Genomic DNA, 18,453 nt, shown 5'->3' on the forward strand with positions numbered 1-18,453 from the left:
GGACAAAAAAAAGAAAGAAAGAAAGAAAGAAAGAAAGAAAGAAAGAAAGAAAGAAAGAAAGAAAGAAAGAAAGAAAGAAAGAAAGAAAGAAATTCTGCTTGGCACATAATAATCAAAACACTAAACACAGCACAAACAAGGAATATTAAAAGCTCCAAGTAACATATAAAGGTAGATCTATTAGAATAACACCTGACTAAAAGCCTGGGAAGATGTTCTATAAACTCTAAGAGACCATAGATGCCAGGTCAGACCACTATACCCAACAAAACTATCGATCATAATAGATGGAGGGAAAAGAAAGACAGTCCACAATAAAACCAAATTTAAGCAGTTTCAGTCTACAAACCCACGCCTGCAGAAGTTAATAGAAGTAAAACTTTAACCTGAAGAGGTTAACAACACCCTCAACACCCCCACAAGAAATAAATAATCCCAGACCAGCAAATCAAGGGGGGAGAAAAAGAAAACTATACAGGAATAACAGGAATCATCAAACACTCCTCATTTATAAATCTCGACATAAATGGTCTCAATTCCTCAATGAAAAGACACTGATTAACAGAATGCATGAAAAAAGAGACTGATCTTTTTGATGCATCTAAGAAACACACTTTAACATCAAAAATATTATCACCTCAGGGAAAAAAGATGAAAAAGATATTGCAAGCAAACGTGCCTAAGAAGCAAACCAGTGTAACCATTTTAATATCTGATAAAATAGACTTCAAACCAAAACTAATCACAAGGAATAGGGACACTTCATACTCATCAAAGGAAAAATATACAAATAGGACAATATTTCTTTAACATCTCTACACCAAACACAACAGCACTTAAGTGCATACAAGAAACATTGATAGTGGGAGACTTCAACACCCCACTCTTGCCAATAGACAGGTCACCCAGACAACTGAACGAGAAATGTTGGTGCTAACTGGAGTTATAATTCCCAAAAGACCTAATACATATTTATAGAACACTTCACTCAAACACACACACACACAAAATACATATCTTTTTCTCAGTAGCTGACAGGACTTTCTCCAAAGTTGACCATAAATTCAGACACAAAGTCAGACTAAACAGACATAAGAAAATTGAAATAATACCCTGCACCCTATCTGACCACTATGGATATTAACAGCAACAGAAACAACAGAAAGTTTAGAAACTCACAGAACTGAACAACTCTCTCCTGAATGAAAAGTGGGTCAAGACAGAAATTAAGAAAGGATTCTAGAATTGAATGAAAATGAAAACACAACATACCAAAATTATGGGACACAATGGAGGAAATTATAAAAGGCAAGTACATAGCATGAAGTGCTTATGTAAAAAATTGGATTGTGTTCCCAGAAATCTTGCTAGATTAGATTCTTACAGACTTTCTGTGTACACAATTACATTCCCAAAACAGTGCAATTTTATTTCTTGCCTTATTACATTGACAAGGATCTCCAGTATATTATACAAAATAACATTTCCTTGCCTTATTACTGATTCCAGAAAATAAGTTTTCAGTATTTTAACACTACTATAATTCTTGCTACTTTTTGCATCTATTGTAAAGAATTTTTATTCTTAATTTGCTTAAAAAATATCCTCACTCCCACCCCTCTCCATCTTTGGCAGGCGGGAGAGCTGGTCCTGTCTCTTTCCAGGTGCAGCACTTGGGAGAGCAGCAGGTCCGCACCTTGCCGGGGCAGCTCAATACAGCTGAGCCTGGTGGTGTGGGTGTGGGTGAGCTGGCCCAGGAAGGCGTGAAAGCAGAACTGGCCCTAACCCTTGCCAGCTGTAGCGATTGGGTAAGCTATTCGGGGTCGTGCTGAAGAGCAGGCCCTGGTGTTTTGAGTGAAGGAGAGCTAGCAAACTGACCAAGTCAGCTACCACCCAGATCCAGGCAGGGCTCTAGGCTGCCCCACCCACCCAGATCCAGGGCTCTAGGCTGCCCCACCCACCCTATCCATGGACTGCTGGAGCACGCGAAGCGGCTGGTCCTACAGGTCTAACGCTGCGGGTCTCCATGACACAGGGCAGCATGAAGATGTCCGAAAGGAGTCCCAGTGAGGAGCCAGGAGTGATGGTGTAGCAGAAGCCAGAGGCCTCGAACCAAACCAATGATTCATTGCAATGAACATTTGCAAGTGAAGATGTGTGGACAAAAGGGTGTACTGTGACACACTGTGACAGACTCCAGCTTCCATGACAAAATGTTTATCTTACTTATTTTTCTGGGGGGAGGCTGCCAGGACAGAACACAACTATGAAGGGACAGGAAAATGAGTGAGTTTGGGATACATGATGTGAAATTCACAAGCAATGAAGTTTTTAAAAAGGGCTGAAAAACTAAACAAACAATTCATTAACCAGTTTTTTGGGGGTTGTTTCTTTTGAGATGTTCACCTTAGTTCAATAAACATGGTAGATTTTGATTTTTAAATAATCTATTCTTGAAATAGACAAATCTTTTTAGCTGTCACCGGTTAGGTTGCTCGTACTTTGGGCCACTTTTCCACAGGCATGAGATCCTGTGATTTCCCTTTTGCTAGCTTTCAGCATTGAGGCTATATTGGCTATATGTTAGGCATAGCCGTATAAAACTGGTATAATTTATTCTTTCACTATTTGTAGCAGCTTCTCAATTATGTCACAGGAGTCTAAGGTTTTTATTGGATTTTTTTTTTTAAAATAGTCTCTCACACTTTAACCCAGGCTGGCTATTGTCTTTGAGATGCATAGACTTTGAATTTGGTTAATATGGTGTGTGATGGGTCTTACTTGCAAGTTTCTTGTAATAAGGTGTGTTACAATTTTAATTAAAAAATTCACTTGTAGGTGTGTATGAGGTACACACGCCAGTGTACACACGCGGGGATTAGAAGACACGCTGCAGGAGCTGGTTTAACCCTTACAGCACATGGGATCTGAGGACTGAACTTGGGTTGTCAGGCATGGTGGCAAGCCTTTTTACAAGCACAGTCATCTTACCTGCACACAACCTACATTTAGATAAAATTTTAACATTTAGTTAGAGTATTTTCTCATTGTAAACTTTCTGACCCTTGAATCATTTAGAACAACACCCTTCATTTTTCAAAAGCATAAATTATTTTTAGTAAACATTCTACTTAATTCTACTGTAGTGACAAAGCACATTTTGAATATTTTGAAAATCTGGGGACTTTGGGACACAGTTTAGTACATGTCAATGGTTTTCATGGGTGCTTGAAATAAACGTGTTTTGGATTGATAAATTTGACTTTATAATCTCCTTCATGGAAAAAAAATCAAAATTTAAAATGTCTTTAAGTCACTAGTGAAAGTTATATGTACTAAGTTATTTAAATGAAATTTCATGTTAATAAAACATTTATTATTTCCTGAATTATTAAAATATTCTGCACACATGCTTTTGGTCCAAGCTGTTAGAAATCCAGATGAAGCCTATTTCATTTCATTGTGTTAAAATTCTCAGAGCAGACTGGAGTAAAGTATCTGTGCTGTAAAGATGACGCATCTTTTGGTGAACTCACACTCCAATTGAAATAGTCACTTTGCAAATGATCACAAAACGTGCTTTCAAGACACTGTCTGGAAAGCATCAAGGACAGTCAGTTGTGCAATTACACTTTCCACAAACTGTTGCCAAAGGCTCATTTTGCTGACCTTACTCAGACATACCTGCAACCATTGGAATTATAGCTAAAATACAGTGGGTAAATCAGATTTGTGTTACAAATCTGGAGTGTCTTTCCAGAATGGACTACCTGATACCCTTGGAAGAGTGGAGGATCTGGGCTTGGAATTAGTTTGCACTTTCTATAGGAGTGACCTCAAGGACAAGGGCATTATCCTGTCAGTTTCCTTACTACAGCCAACACTGAAATATGGAAATAGTAGGAAAATCTCAAACAAGTATACAGCCATCAAGTAAAATTTCAAAATTCATTCCCTTATTAAAGCCACAAAGGAACAGATTTCCTTTTTCAATCTTGTTTTTCTGAAGTGAGAATTTAAAAGTTCAAATTCTTCACAAAAGCTGAACCAGGCTCTGGTGAAAGGTCTGGTGATCTTTCAGCACTTGTGGGATGCTCCTCCTGAACCCACGTTCTCTAACACACAAAACCAAGCAGACAGTTTAATACTTACTGAGATATGGAAGCAGACATCACTGCTGATTTCCTTTCTTACATGTTCCACACATCCAGCAGAGAGACAGAAGGACCCTACTTGTTCAGTCTCCACTGACTTCTGGACCCAAGACCCCCTTACTCCTGTATCACAGCCCAAGCTCAGGCCTCCACCATATACATTAATGTCGAAGCCTGCCTTCTACTCTCTTCTCCTTCTCACTACATTTATGTATACTGTGCTGTCTAAAACCAGCTCCTCTACTTCTTGTTGTTCCTATAATAAATGAAGACTTAATGAGCTAACCCAAACCAGTCTGGTTTTGACTTAAAGCACACATCCACTCACACTAAACTCAAAGCGTTTCTCCATTTGATGAGCACAGCAGTGGTTCAGATTCTACACGTGTAAGCGATTGCTGTGTTCCTTCCCCCGCTTCATTTTGTAAAATGCTGCTTGCATTTTTAAAGCCCAGGTAAAACATGGCCACCTTTGGGCACTTGTTTTAAACAAACAAGTGTTTAAAACACAGGTCTCAAGGCCAAAGGAAGGACGAGTCTGGACTTGTTATCCTGTTAACGTTTAGAAATATAAATTGTTTGACATCTGTGCCTCAATCTATGACTGCAAATGAAGTTGAGGTCGAGTATTGATAGAGACTCCTGTGTCTATCACTAAGTCCATCTGAACATGCATTTTTCTACGGGCCTACAAAAACAACAATTCTATAATCATTTTTCCTTTGAAATTTATTAGCAAAAAATTATCTTATCCAATAGTTAAGAGCTAAATTTTCACAATTCCTATGATGTACTCTATTATGAAATAAGCAATTGCAGTAGTAAAGAGATATAAAGATGCATTTCAAATTTGCCTCCACAACTTAACTTCTTTGGGTAACATTTCACACACTATTCAGCTTTACTATTTTCCTCACTGCAGTGCATCATCTCCCCATACAGTTATTCCAATGATAAAGTTATGAATAATGTATTTACATTTAAAAATCTTTACTTTTTTCCTCCCCCACCCCCAAAACAGGATTTCTTTGGCTGTCTTAGAACTCACTCTGTAGACAAGATTGGCCACCAACTCAGAAAATCTGCCTGCTCTACCTCCTTAGTGCTGGGGTTTAAGGCATATACCACCACCATCAGACTTACAGGATCTCTAAAGTGGCCATTCTCGTTTCTCCATTTTGGTCTTAAAGTCAATACTTCAGTAGCTGAGCAGGACGAGGATGCTCTCCATTACAAAGGAGTGGGAAATCCAGTATGGTGTGTTAAAGCTCATGGGGGCTGTGAGTGAAAAAGTGGGTGCACAGGAATGTATGCAAATGAATGTGTATTTTAATTGAGTATATGTACATATAATCACACAAAGCTCCCCAGCACTACACACGAAGGAGCAGCATCTACATCATGAATGTAACTGATGCACAAACCCTGACTTTCAAGTACCAATTTCCTGTAAACAGTAAGATGACAGATTTGAGAGCTGGAACAACTCCCACCACCCTCATTGTGGAAGTGAAGCGTGCCTGGGCCTGGTTCATAAATACTTGGATGGGGGAGCTCAGGTAGATAGTACAAAATGAACTTGGAAAATTCTGTTGTACTGAGTGCCAGACAGTGCTCTTAAAATAACAGGAATGATGAACCTGAAAAGGCTTCCACTGACTAGAGACAATCCTCACAAATGTCTTGAATAGAAAACTGGTAATAAGTTGAAATGACAATTAGGACTATGATACACACAAAGCAACTCCCCACAATATAATTGTAAAGGGGAAAGGAGCAGCTCTACAGTGGAGAGGCCTCTAGCCAAGTGGTTATTTAAATTAGTACTTCACAAGTGGGGGAGAGAGAGCTATAAATACTGAGAGGGTGCAATCAGAGTGTACAACGGCAACTGTGATAGTCTCTACCACTGGGATCTAGCCACGAGCAGACTGGAACCTAAACTCAGGGACATAGTAACTAGCCTATAATCCACTAAGTGTGGAGGGTTTGGAAATCCAGAGGCTGTAGATGCTCAAACAAATGACCTGCGGATAACCTGCAGCTGCACATGACTTTCATCTGGATCCTAGAGTAAGATGTTACTGAAACAAACCTGTAAACCTGCAGTGAGGTCTGAAAACTAGATGCCAGTTACGTTACATGTCAAAGTAGATTCCTGAGTGTGACAGTATCATGCTCAGACAGAATTCTTCTGGAAAATGCAAAAGAATTCCAAGATAAACAGCATCATGGGGGCAACTTATTCTCAAGGGGGATTTTATATTTTGTAGTTGTTAAAACCCTCTCTTTACACTTGTGCTTATTTCAAAAGTTTTCCATTAAAAAGTAGATGCAGACAATGAATCAATATCCTTATTTTTAAAAAAGCTGACAAGAGAATTCAATGTAACATACAAAATCCTAAAAACACAATTTTAGTTGTGAATTTGGTTCAAGTCCTCCATTGACTGTCCAAAATATGTTTTGGATTTTGTGTTCTTTTCCCCAGTTTTTCTCATGGATAAGTTTCACATCACACACACACACACACACACACACCTGCAGTGTACAATAGTAGTGTTCATACACGTTGAACACTATTTTTTTTAAATAAAAATAAATTATCACTATAAAAATAACACCACCCCCTTGTGGCAAAAATCTGAAAATACATTCTACTGGAGAATCCTGATAGGCACTTAGAAAAATAATTATAAAGTTTTTCCACACAATTTCCCGTGTGTCCCCTACAGGGTTTACAAACAATATATGCAAAGGTAGCTGCAGTCTCCTTTAGGTCAGCACTGTGTCTGCATTTCTAGCTGGATATCTCTACTGTTACAACAAAAGGCCAGAGGTTCAAAGAAACCGATTACCCATGGAACAAAGATAGCAATGACAGGCAGGAACAAAGAATGGCCTCACTGAAGGGCACTGGCCTAGTTAAGCATACATGGGCATCAAGTTTTACCTACAATTTGGAAGTCCAGCACAGGAGAGCAGTTCTTTTGAACAGGTTCTATCCGATCTTCCCCTAGCTTGCTAATATAAACATGTATTTCCTCCTGGTTATGTAGCAGGCACTGATAGGTCTGTTTTACTGACCTTTTGATTATAAAGTAAGTTAAATGCTTTCTGGAATATAAACATAATTCTAGTCTCAGACTTTTGAATTCAAGGTGGCCAATGGATACTGCCTCCTAAACAGTAATATAAATATTAGTATCCTGACTAAAATTAATTACTGACAGCTTTAACACATGTTGCACAGTACATCCTTAACAGAAAAATATACATCAGCAGAATAATGTTGCCAATATTCTAATCCATTCCATCTGTTCAAATATTAGTGCCAATAATTAGACATTTGTAATGCCTCACTGCTGTCCAGCACAAACCTATGCCTTCCTACTAATGCTCTTCTTCAGAGGTTGTTTGCTTTTTGGAGTATGAGGAGATATATTCCTATTTAAATTGGCTTTGTATGGTAAGGCAGATGGCAACCTTCTAAGCCACTGAGAAAAAGAGCACTGTGTTTAATTTCTTGTTCTTCTTGACCCAAACAGATATTTAATCATAAGAGTGAAAGTTTATTGATACCTACACCAAATAACATCACCAAACAGCAGTGATAAAATAAGCAGTGCCTAGTTTAAATCTATGTACTTAGTTAAGCCCAGGGTTACTGGCGACAATCACCAAGTAAAATTTTAATGATTACAAATTATTAGTAAACTACTTTTTTGCCCTACATTTTCTTTCAACTTAGCCATTTCTGTAGCTGGCATATTAAACAGCTACAGAATCAGCAAGCCTAGGACATTTAAATATTCTATTTTTCAATGTAAAAATACATGATTTCTTTGTATTCTCCCATGTTATAGAAAACTATATAAGTATATGCATGTGTATACATACATATTCCTAAACATATAATTATAATCTATCCCCAGTCTATGTAATATTACTTGTATGAATATTCTCAGGACTGACCAGAATTTGAAAAAGAGCAAGGAGGGGCTTGGAGAGAGGAAAGGGAAGGGGAAAATTATGTAATTATATTATAATCTCAAAAAAAAAATGTATGAAATACCTAGACTCTATTACAAAAATTACTAAGCAGAAAAATATTACCATTGTATAATATTCACTAAGGGAACCTCTGTGATGGTCTTATTTCCACTGAATACAAACTTAATGCTCAATTAAAATTTCATGACTTAACATAACTATAAACACCAACTGAGAAACCATATCACACATGGAACACATTTTTAAAAAAATCCAACATTTTTGGATTTGCTTGATACAGGCACTATATTCCAAACTCATACTCTAAATTTCATGATGCGAATCAAACATTGGACAAAAAAGAAATTAAGTAAAACTAACAAGGCTGTTGAAATAAAGAATATACCTAACGTTACACAAATAAGAAAAAACACAACATGCATTATAAAAAAGCCATTGTTCACCCCCATTATATTAAAGTTTGAGCCTGTGTCAGCTGTAGACCTTAAAGGTCTCCTTACCTGCTTTGCGCCTGAGGTTTTTTAATCCGCTAAACAGAAATGGCACCCAAATGACAGTTATCTGGATCAATAATCTATGCAAAAGACTTAGCTCAGTATGTGAGACTTAAGTCCAATAAATGTGGATATAATTACCTTTACTACTCATTAAAAATTTAAACTTCTATTTTTATTCATGCAAAAATTTTGGCATAATGATATGCACTGGTCTTCCTCCCCCCCAAATATATAGTAAAATGCACAGAATGAATACTGGTCTACACAATGCAACATTTTTCCTTCTTTAGAGAAACAGCTCATCCATTCTAGCTAGATTTCTAAAACTTGATTACAATCATGTTCTTTTCTGCTAAAAAAGAGGGATACCTAACCTATAAAAAAAAAACAAAGTATTTTAAAGTAAATAGCATGTACAGAACTCATTATAGATGTCCTTAAGATGTAAAAATAGAGTGAAATAAAAAAAAAAAAACAACTGCAGGGAATTTGTTTATTGAGCATGAAAGATAACACTTCTAAATAAGGTATTCACTTTGAATTTTCTTTGTGCTGTCAATGGACATAATAAAAAATATTGCACAGAACTCAAGCATCGAAATAATAACAAAATATCTAAGCAACAAATAACTGCTTTACATTTTTAAAAATTAATCAAACAAAATTATTTGAAGTGCTTCTCAGTTTTGGAAGTCTTAAAATGTTATCTCATGTTTTATTTGATATTTTTTGTTTTTTCTTTTTTTTAACAAATTGACACTGTACAAAGAGTTCAAATGGCCAGTAAAACTACTGCCTTAAAACTGTTGGCTTTAAGTAACAGAGGTATAATTTGAATTCACATCAGTACTTTGTAAAGTGGCAACAGTACAAGCACAGAGCTTTTCTAGTATCGAGAACTGTTCTGGCCCCCCTTGTCTGAGGACAGCTATCTGGAAAGCCTCTGAAACTGCCACAATGTCTATAAAAGTGACAAAAGTTGGCATGCTCATTGCCCTTCTTACCATCGTAACACTGGGCTAAACAGAAAATGAAAATTCAGTCAACAGTAGTTGTATAGCAGTTAGCTCTGGATCTAGACAGTTTGGTAATGGTGATAATTATTCAGTCAGGTTCTCAGAAGAAAAATAGTTCCATCAATTAGGCCAACACCCTACATCAAGAGAAAAAAATGCTATGAATGAACTGAACATTACAGTTTACCTGGTTCCTAGAAGGCTGTGAACTAGAGATCTTAGAATGAACTACATATAACTTAGAATATATTCTTATAGAGTAAGTTAATGGGGTTTATAGAGCAACAGCTTTTCTAAATTTTTACTTGATGTTTAAAATTTTGTAAGTGACTTATTATGTTGCCATATTAAGCCAATTAAATTAATAATATCCAAGGAAGAATAACTTCAGAAATGCCTTGAGAATGGACAATGAAAGAATATACAAATCTGAAAGGCAGGTTTTTGGTGCAAGCCTGCCTTCAAACTTAGAATATATACTATTTATTATCTAAAATTCTCAATTCCTCTTAAAATAGAAGACTACTGCATGTTTAGCCATCCATCTCATCCAACGTTAGTCTCAGGGACTGACTGCTGTTGCTAAACAGGTTGCTATTTCTCGTATATACCGTTTACACTATATGTCACTATTTTACTCCCTTAGAGTATTAAAATAACAAACATGGTCCTTAAAAGTTTTCCACCTTAAGTTAAATATAAAATAAGGTAGTTTCATTAATTTCTTGCTAATTGGCCTAAAATCTATTTATCAAATAAAAAATAGTAAACTTTAAGTTTTACCCAGAAAGCAGATATATCCTGATCCATTCCTAATGTCTACTTAAAACGCTTCATCATGTTAGTTTAGCTCAGAACATTTTTCTTGGACCAGCACTGTTGCTGCACCTCAGGAAAAGCATCACCACCTACAAAAACAATGCTCAACTGTGATCCTCTTGAGATGTAAGAAGTTCTTTAGGAAAACTTAATAGCTTGATTAACAATCAACAGTGCTGAAAATTTCACTGAAAAACTAATAAATAACAAATATAGTTTTACTGCACTTTACCTATTTTTAATGTAAAACAGGAAGGTAAAATTTCCAGATAGAATATGTTAAAGACCAAGAACCAGAACACCGGTGAAATTTCATTTACCTTCTGACACCAACACTTTTTAGGATTATAACAGTCACATGTAGGTTTGTAGAATTTGAAATTTATAAATTAAAGTATGGAATTCAATGTAACAGGGAAAAGATGGAAAGCAAAATAGATCTAGTGGTCCAAATTTCAAATACATTTCCTGGGTAAGTATGGCTGCTGTTTTCTTCCAGTCATTTTTTTCTCATAAAATATTGGCTGCATCATAAGGAATCTCCTGTGCTTTCTATCATCTGAGGCCTTCTGAAAAACAATACAGTTCCTTTGTAAATTCAACTCAGCTGAAGTGTCGGGCTAGGCGGGCAGATCTATAGTCAGCACGAAGTTGTACGAAGGAGTGCAGTATGTTCTTGTCCAGATTGGCAAGTTGTTCTCCTGAGCAGACTTGCTTTAAATTATCTGGAGCAACGACCAGGAGATTGCAAAGTGCATGCAGAGTGTCAAAAAGATGTAATACCATTGGAATCTGAATTGAGAGAGGGGATAAAAAAAGCATTAAGCCAGAAGTTTATTTCTTAATATGTTTTGCAAATTCTTCTCACATACTGTTAATCAGAACTTAGTAGTATGGGGAGATTCATATGTTAGACTTTCTTAAAGCTTCTGAAGAGCTAAACCCAAAGGTTTTTACAGTTAAAACACTTAATCTTTGAAAAGATAATAGTATTCACTTTTCTTAATACTCTGTAATTTGGTAATAATAATAATAACAATAATGATGGTAATAATAATCTAGAACTAATTATCATTAGTATAACACCATTAAAAATTTAAAAACTGATTTCAGAGAAACACACATGAAAAAGAATATGATTTTCCTAATGTGTAACATAAACAGCAGTCATTATGGATATTAAAAGGACCATCTCTATGGAAGGTATTTACATAAAATATGATCTTATGTAAAATAAGACGCCAAGGAGAAAATGATCATACTGAAATGTAACTGAAAATAACACGCCTTCAGGTAGGCTTTATCAGAGTACTCTCCTTATAACGCCAATGAAATCACACACTTCTTAAGTCAATATAGGTTTTTAATGGTATGGTTTCTGTTCTTGATCTCACCTGGAAGCTTGATATTTTTTTATACATACCTTGAAGTCTTTGGCACATTTTCTATATTCAGCTACATCGCAAATCGCTAGCATGCCACCCATACAACTATAGGAATATTGTTGAAGATGCTCATAAATAAGCCGATGAAAACGTACTCCAAGTTCCATCAGAACTGTGTCCACATTCTTCCCATCCATGGAATTTTTAATCTTTTCAACTTGTTTTCTTACATAAACACAGACTTTTACACATGCCTGTAAAAATTTTCCTACATTTATTATACAGATATGTGTATTATAGCTTAAGAAAGAAAAATACAGTTTTTCAATTTCTAAGTATAAGAGGAAAAAACAGCACAATTTGGTTCACTAATGAGTGTTCAAGTATTAAAAAAGAAAATAATATATTAGCAAACTGAATAGTTCCACTCACATTAGTATACTGAATCAAAACATTGTTTTCATCTTCTGGCTTAAAATCTGTTTTCTTTTGTTCTGCAGCCAAGATATGCTTCATCTGTCCAATCATACAATTTAATGTCCTAAAGATTAAGAACACAATATATATGACCCATTTAACTTACTCAATTTTACCTTAGTATTATGCTGAATTAAATTATTCAATTTCCTAGTATCACAAAACTATTTTGGTATTGACAAACTAGATTAAAAAAGTCATTCTGTAATTTCCCATCTAAGTTCTCCTAGTTTTATCCTCTTTCTCCCTTGAAAAGACAATGAAGGATCTTCTGATGCAAAGCCATGCATATAGAATATTTAAAAGGTGGAAGGATAAAAGGCTTGAGAAAAATGGCTATAGCATCAGGCACACTGAGTCCTATAGTTAAAGGTCAATCAGGAAAATGATACTAAAATTCCAGCTAAGAAATAAAGTAGTGGTTATAAGGCACCAATAATATCCAACTTATGTGATATTATTCAACAGTGAGCCATCACTTAGCTTATGGGAATAGAAAAACTGCACTAACTCAGAGTTTAGAGGCTGCAAACCAAAAGGTAAGTTTTATGCTAAATTTAAGAGACAGACCACATAATTAAGTACAACAATAATGGGGTCAAGTTACAAAATGACAGTAAACATAAGAAGGTGAGCTATAGCAAATACTTGATAACTGGGAGCTATACCAATTTTCATTCAATATATGAATACCATCATCTCAAAACAAAAACGTGGAAAGTAATTATCTTCAGTTAAGATTATAAAAAGTTTTAAAATTCATTTAACAGAAGTTACATTTATAAACCAGTACAATTACTGCAATACTGCATAGATAAGCCTGAACCTCCTAAATAAAAACAGAATACAAAGCATTTGTTCTTTCAGCTTCCTACACGCCAGGCAACACTCTATCCCTGGACTATATCCCCAACCCTGCACCTCAGTTTTTAAAGGAATTTAAACACATATGATACAGAGGAGTGGGGCTTAAATTTCTAACTGAATTTGATTTGAAAGCATATCTAAACATACTGACTTTCAGGAGCAAAACAAACAAACACCTTGGGAGTTTAATAAAAAAAATTCTAAACATGAAAATAATATATTAAAGAATCAACTTTACAGCAAGAGAATACAAATAAACAAGCTTTTCTAAAAACTCTGTTCACACTGCTATTCCACAATTTTTAGAAATGCAGAAAAAAAAAAACAGTTAACTTGCCTATCGATGCCAGTATCCAACTTCATCTCCATCTGCTCAATTATCTCTTTTTTCTTCTGAAGGCATTCAGATAACTTAGGAGAAGAGCTATTGTTTATTAAAGAGGAAAACAAACAAAAACAAAAAAACTCCCATTAGTAGATTGCTTTCCAAGTGTCTAATCTGTACATCATGTATACATATCTGTAACACCCATTATTTTTATTTGCTCACAAATCCAGTAGTTATAAAACAAATCATTACTTGCAATTATGTACATTAGTGTACTCAATGCATTCACACTAGAAAAATTAACCCATTAAAAGCAAAGACAGACTTGTTATTCTGATCTCTGAGGACACAGCACTTAACATAAGCATGCAGCTTTGAATTTGAAACTAGTTTCCTCTGTATCTAAATATCTGATAATAGTAATAAAAGTTACAGGTATCAAGAAACTCTTATGAATATAATGAATCCTACTATAAAAATGTGGACAGTAGTAAGTACACCCAGTTACATTTAACTTTTTTTTAAATAGGAAGATACAAAACCTAATAACCATGGTTGCCTTCTGAATCCTATTAAACTATTCAAAATACTACTCAAATCAAAATATTAAGGGATAAACAACACTAAGACCCCTGTAAATTCTCTGTTATGTGGCATAACAGCTCTTTAAAAAGTAAATTAATAAGAAAACTTCCTAAGCAGGGCTTGGTGGCTCACGTCTATAATTACTGCCTGAGCTACACAGAAAAACAGTAAATTTCCTTTCAAAGTCTGATTCAGGAATCACAAGTGATCTCTGAACTTGTTTCTGGTCTAGACAAGGCATAACAATGTTATAAAGTCTATCAAACCCTACCATTTATCTCAACATTTCCTGCCAAGGAGATAACTTTGTGAAACATGTTCATATACATATATATGAACATATGTCCATTTAATTTTCAAATGCCTAAAAAGTCCATATAAGTTGATATGAAGATATGAACTAAATCCCAATTCTTTATCAAAATTTGCACATTCATGTTTCCTGTGCATCTTTATAACAAGTGTATTATGTCTGTAGGTATGCATGTGCTTTGTGTTCATGTGCATGCCTGTGCATTTGTGGTTCTGAAGAATGAGCCCAGGGCCCTGCAGGTACCTAAGCAAGCTCTCTCACTGAGCTACATATCTTTAATCTTTTTTTAAGTTTTTAATTTTATTTGCTATTATAACATAATTATATCATTTCCCCATTCCCCTCCTTCCCTGAGATTACAGGTGTATATATCGCCATGCCTCGTACCTGTTTTGTCTTCTGAAGGATGTGAATTGCTGAGCTGCACTAAGCTGGAAGGTCCTTTTTACATTAGATTTTAGATTTTGGTTCATGATAGTTAAAACTTTTTAAATATATCAAAAGTAACAGCATAGTGGAAAAACAAAAATACAAAAAAGAAAATACTTTCAAACCTCCTGTCCTATTTGATGTTTTCATGAACATGTATTATTTTAAAAAAAATAATAGATATGAAATACTCATTGAAAGAATAATGAAAATGTGACAATGCAACTAACCTTATTAGTGGCATAAGGTGATCATTAAACTGTTTGTCAAAAAGATGAAAAATAGTATTGGCCTGTTGTACAACATCCAAAAAATAGAGATTTGCATTTCTAGAATCTGATGATGGAATTCCTAAAATTGGAAGGCACAGATAAGTGAGAATCAACCTTGAAAAAAAACTGAGAAAAAGAAAATGAATGACTTTATATATACATTGAATAAAAGTAACGGTCACATAATAAATCAGTAATGACTCTATAGAAATTTTGTTAAACAGCTTAACCAGATTCATCCAAAGCTATTTTTATACCCCAAAGTTAGTTACCTTCATGGTTTGTTTAGATAAAATAAAAAATTAATAAATTAACAAAGAGCTTAGGCTCTACCTTCCCCTTTTTCCCGAAACCTCCCACCATGTTCCATGAATACATTCCAACCATCTTCCTCGTAACCAGCTCTTCCTCTCTCTGACAGTTAAAGACATTTTCCTTATGGTCTTCTAGCGGTTTTTACCCTCTACCCTACATAAACTTCTGTCAATTATACATTGTGCTCCTCATGTTCTCCACTCTTTCCTCAAAAATATTCAAAATCTCATCACCTCAGAAACTTGTTTCCTCAACCTCTCCTAATACTGTGTGGTAATCAACCAAATTCTGACACCAAAAGATGGAACTGAAACCCTCTCTGGATCTGTTTCCTCCTTTCATAAAGTGTAAACTCATAGACTGAAGGTTCCTTGCTCAGTTTAGTTCTAGATGAACACGTTTCTATTTAAAATTAAGAGTAGACTAAGAAAAGCACCCATACCTAATGATAATGTATAACCTTACTACCTAGAGTTCTCTAGAGGATGATTTCTTAGTTTACAAATGGAAAACAAAGATGTTTTGTATAAAAGACATAATCGTTTGTTAGGAAAATTAAAGGTGCCAAAATAAACATACAATAAAAGACTGAAGTACATGTAGAAAACACTACTCATCATAAAACAGAAATTTAAGAGTATTAGTAGATTATTTAACCAATAAAATATAAAAAAATTAAAAACTATTTAATAATATATATAAAAACCTGTATATATAAAAAGGCTAGAAGCAGCATAAATTGTACAGAATAAGCCCCTTAGGGAAAAGGCACATTAAACTATAGGCCTGAGTAATGAAAATTATTTTAAAATATGTATGCACAGTGTGTTTTGACTTGGGACTTTAACTAAAGACAAAAAGTCCAGTCAAAAGTAAGCTCTACAATCTACTCCAGCATGTCTTATCACCTGGAATAATTTTGTGATCATCAGGAACCATGAACACTAACTATACTGAATATGTGCATGAATATGAGGAATATTCTCAGTCCAAATAAAAAGTCCCAAAATTTCCAAGTTCAGAATACTACTATTCAGATGAAAAGGAAGGTTTCCGCACTAGATAAACAATAAATTCTTCATACTAAATTTAAATTTACATTATTCTTTGCTATCCCTTTAACGAACAATTTAATTTGTGTGTCTGTGTGTGACATGTGTGGTCAGAGAACAATATTCAGAAGTCAGTTATCTCCTTCCACCATGGGACCTGGGTACTGAACTCAGGCTGTCAGACTTAGCAGTCAGCGCCTTTTACTGCTGAGCCATTTTGCTGGCCCTTATTCTTCTTATCTGCTGTAATCATCGCATCTTTGCAGATTTAAATTATTCAAATACAGATGGCCACACTAAGCCATTCACTACCAGTACAGGTTAAATACTTAATGTCAACAGTCTGTTTTAATTAAGTTAAAATATACTTACAGACATCGTTGCTTATGAAGGTAATAGAGTTAAGCCAAAGTAACTGCTTTGGGGTCAAATCTGATTCATTATTAAAGGTTTCTAAGACAGCGCTTTACACAGCCAATAGACTTCCTGGGCTGTATATGCTTTCTCCATGCCAGAGTAAAATGATGGGGAGTGGGAGGGCTAACCAAACTGAGATTCCTATCCTTAAGAACTTATATGCTGCTGTTGTCTCTACTTAAAATATTCTTACTCCAAGTATTCAGTTTACTCACCACTTTATTGACTCTGGTTCATGTGTCTTCTCAGAGGCCTTCTCTGACTACCCTTTCATAAAAAGCTTTTGGGGGGCTGGCGAGATGGCTCAGTGGGTAAAGGTGCTTGCTGCCAAGCCTGACCACCTGAGTTCGATCCCTGGAACAAACATGGTGGAAAGAGAGAACCAACTTCTGCAAGTTGTCCTCTGACTTCTACATGCGTGAACACACAAAATAAATAATAACGTAAAAGAAAAAAATTCTGCCTGTAAATCCTTTACTCTGCTTCCCCGTTCTCTACCCCTTATTCAGTTTTTTTCTTTACTATACTTCCTAATCATTTGTCTATCATTTTTATGAGATTATGAACCCCATAATTAGGCAAATAAAAAGTATGTGCTAAATGAGTAACTACTAGGAGGAGACAGACATTAACAAATAAAAGTGAAATTAAAAATGGGACAACGGGTAAGTATCCTGCGACGGGAACACTACTGCAACTGAGGTGATCAGCACACTGTCTCTGAAAGAGTGGTATCTTAGCTGAGGTCAGGTTGAAAAGATCAATGTAAAGAGCTGAGGAAAAAGGTTTTATGGAATGGGCAAACACCATGTGCCAAAAGCCTCACAGCAAAAGCAATGGAGATCAGGGTTATTGGGACAGTGTAGGAAATGCAGCATAGTGAGGAACACGTAGAGGCACATCACAGACTAGGTTGTTCTAAGCAGCTTTTTTTTTTTTTAATTCCCCCAAGAGTAATAATTCCTGAAGAGTCTTTAACAGGAAAATAACAATTAATCTGGCTATTACATAGTAATTTGGGAAGGCAAGAATGGACACAGGAACCAGTTAGAAGACGACAAAGTTTAGAAGTGAAGCAAAGTAGATAAATTATATTTGGATGTATACCTACAGAGCTTGTTAATGAACTGGGTATTAGCAATGAAGACAGAAAGGTTAAGACAGTATCTGGATTTGGTAAATAAGGAATCACTATATAATCTAGGCTAGTCTCAAACTTAGTGACCCCTGCCTTGGCTTCCTGAAGAGCTTCACTTTTGAAATGTTAAATCTGAGATACCCACTTAACAGGTCACAGGGTCAGATTATCAACTAGGTTAAGGAGACTGAAAGTCAGGAAAGATGCTGTTATACTATAAATATAAAGTAGTATACCAAAAAGAACAAGGCCAAAAGCTTTAATATAAATATAAAGCTTTATATTTAATATTAAATATAAAGCTTTAATATAAATATAATATAAAGCTTTAATATAATATAAGCTTTAATATAAATTTATTCCTTTCCAGATTTA

General features: G+C 35.2%; 1 protein-coding gene across 1 annotated transcript in view; it reads right to left on the bottom strand.

The window, feature by feature from the left end:
• Positions 1 to 9,144: 9,144 nt before the first annotated feature.
• The window catches only part of Exoc5 (exocyst complex component 5), a 47,150-nt gene continuing 37,841 nt past the window's right edge, over positions 9,145 to 18,453 (bottom strand). Inside the window, exons 14-18 of the mRNA XM_021659063.2 lie at positions 15,115 to 15,235; positions 13,567 to 13,653; positions 12,318 to 12,426; positions 11,924 to 12,139; positions 9,145 to 11,292 (exon numbers count right to left, since the gene is read on the bottom strand). Coding sequence (XP_021514738.1) covers positions 11,104 to 11,292; positions 11,924 to 12,139; positions 12,318 to 12,426; positions 13,567 to 13,653; positions 15,115 to 15,235 — 722 coding nt within the window. The 3' untranslated portion in view covers positions 9,145 to 11,103. The remainder of the gene's footprint in view (positions 11,293 to 11,923; positions 12,140 to 12,317; positions 12,427 to 13,566; positions 13,654 to 15,114; positions 15,236 to 18,453) is intronic.

This window comes from Meriones unguiculatus, chromosome 4 (genome assembly GCF_030254825.1).
Source record: "Meriones unguiculatus strain TT.TT164.6M chromosome 4, Bangor_MerUng_6.1, whole genome shotgun sequence".
In the NCBI taxonomy this organism is placed as follows: Eukaryota; Metazoa; Chordata; class Mammalia; order Rodentia; family Muridae; genus Meriones; species Meriones unguiculatus.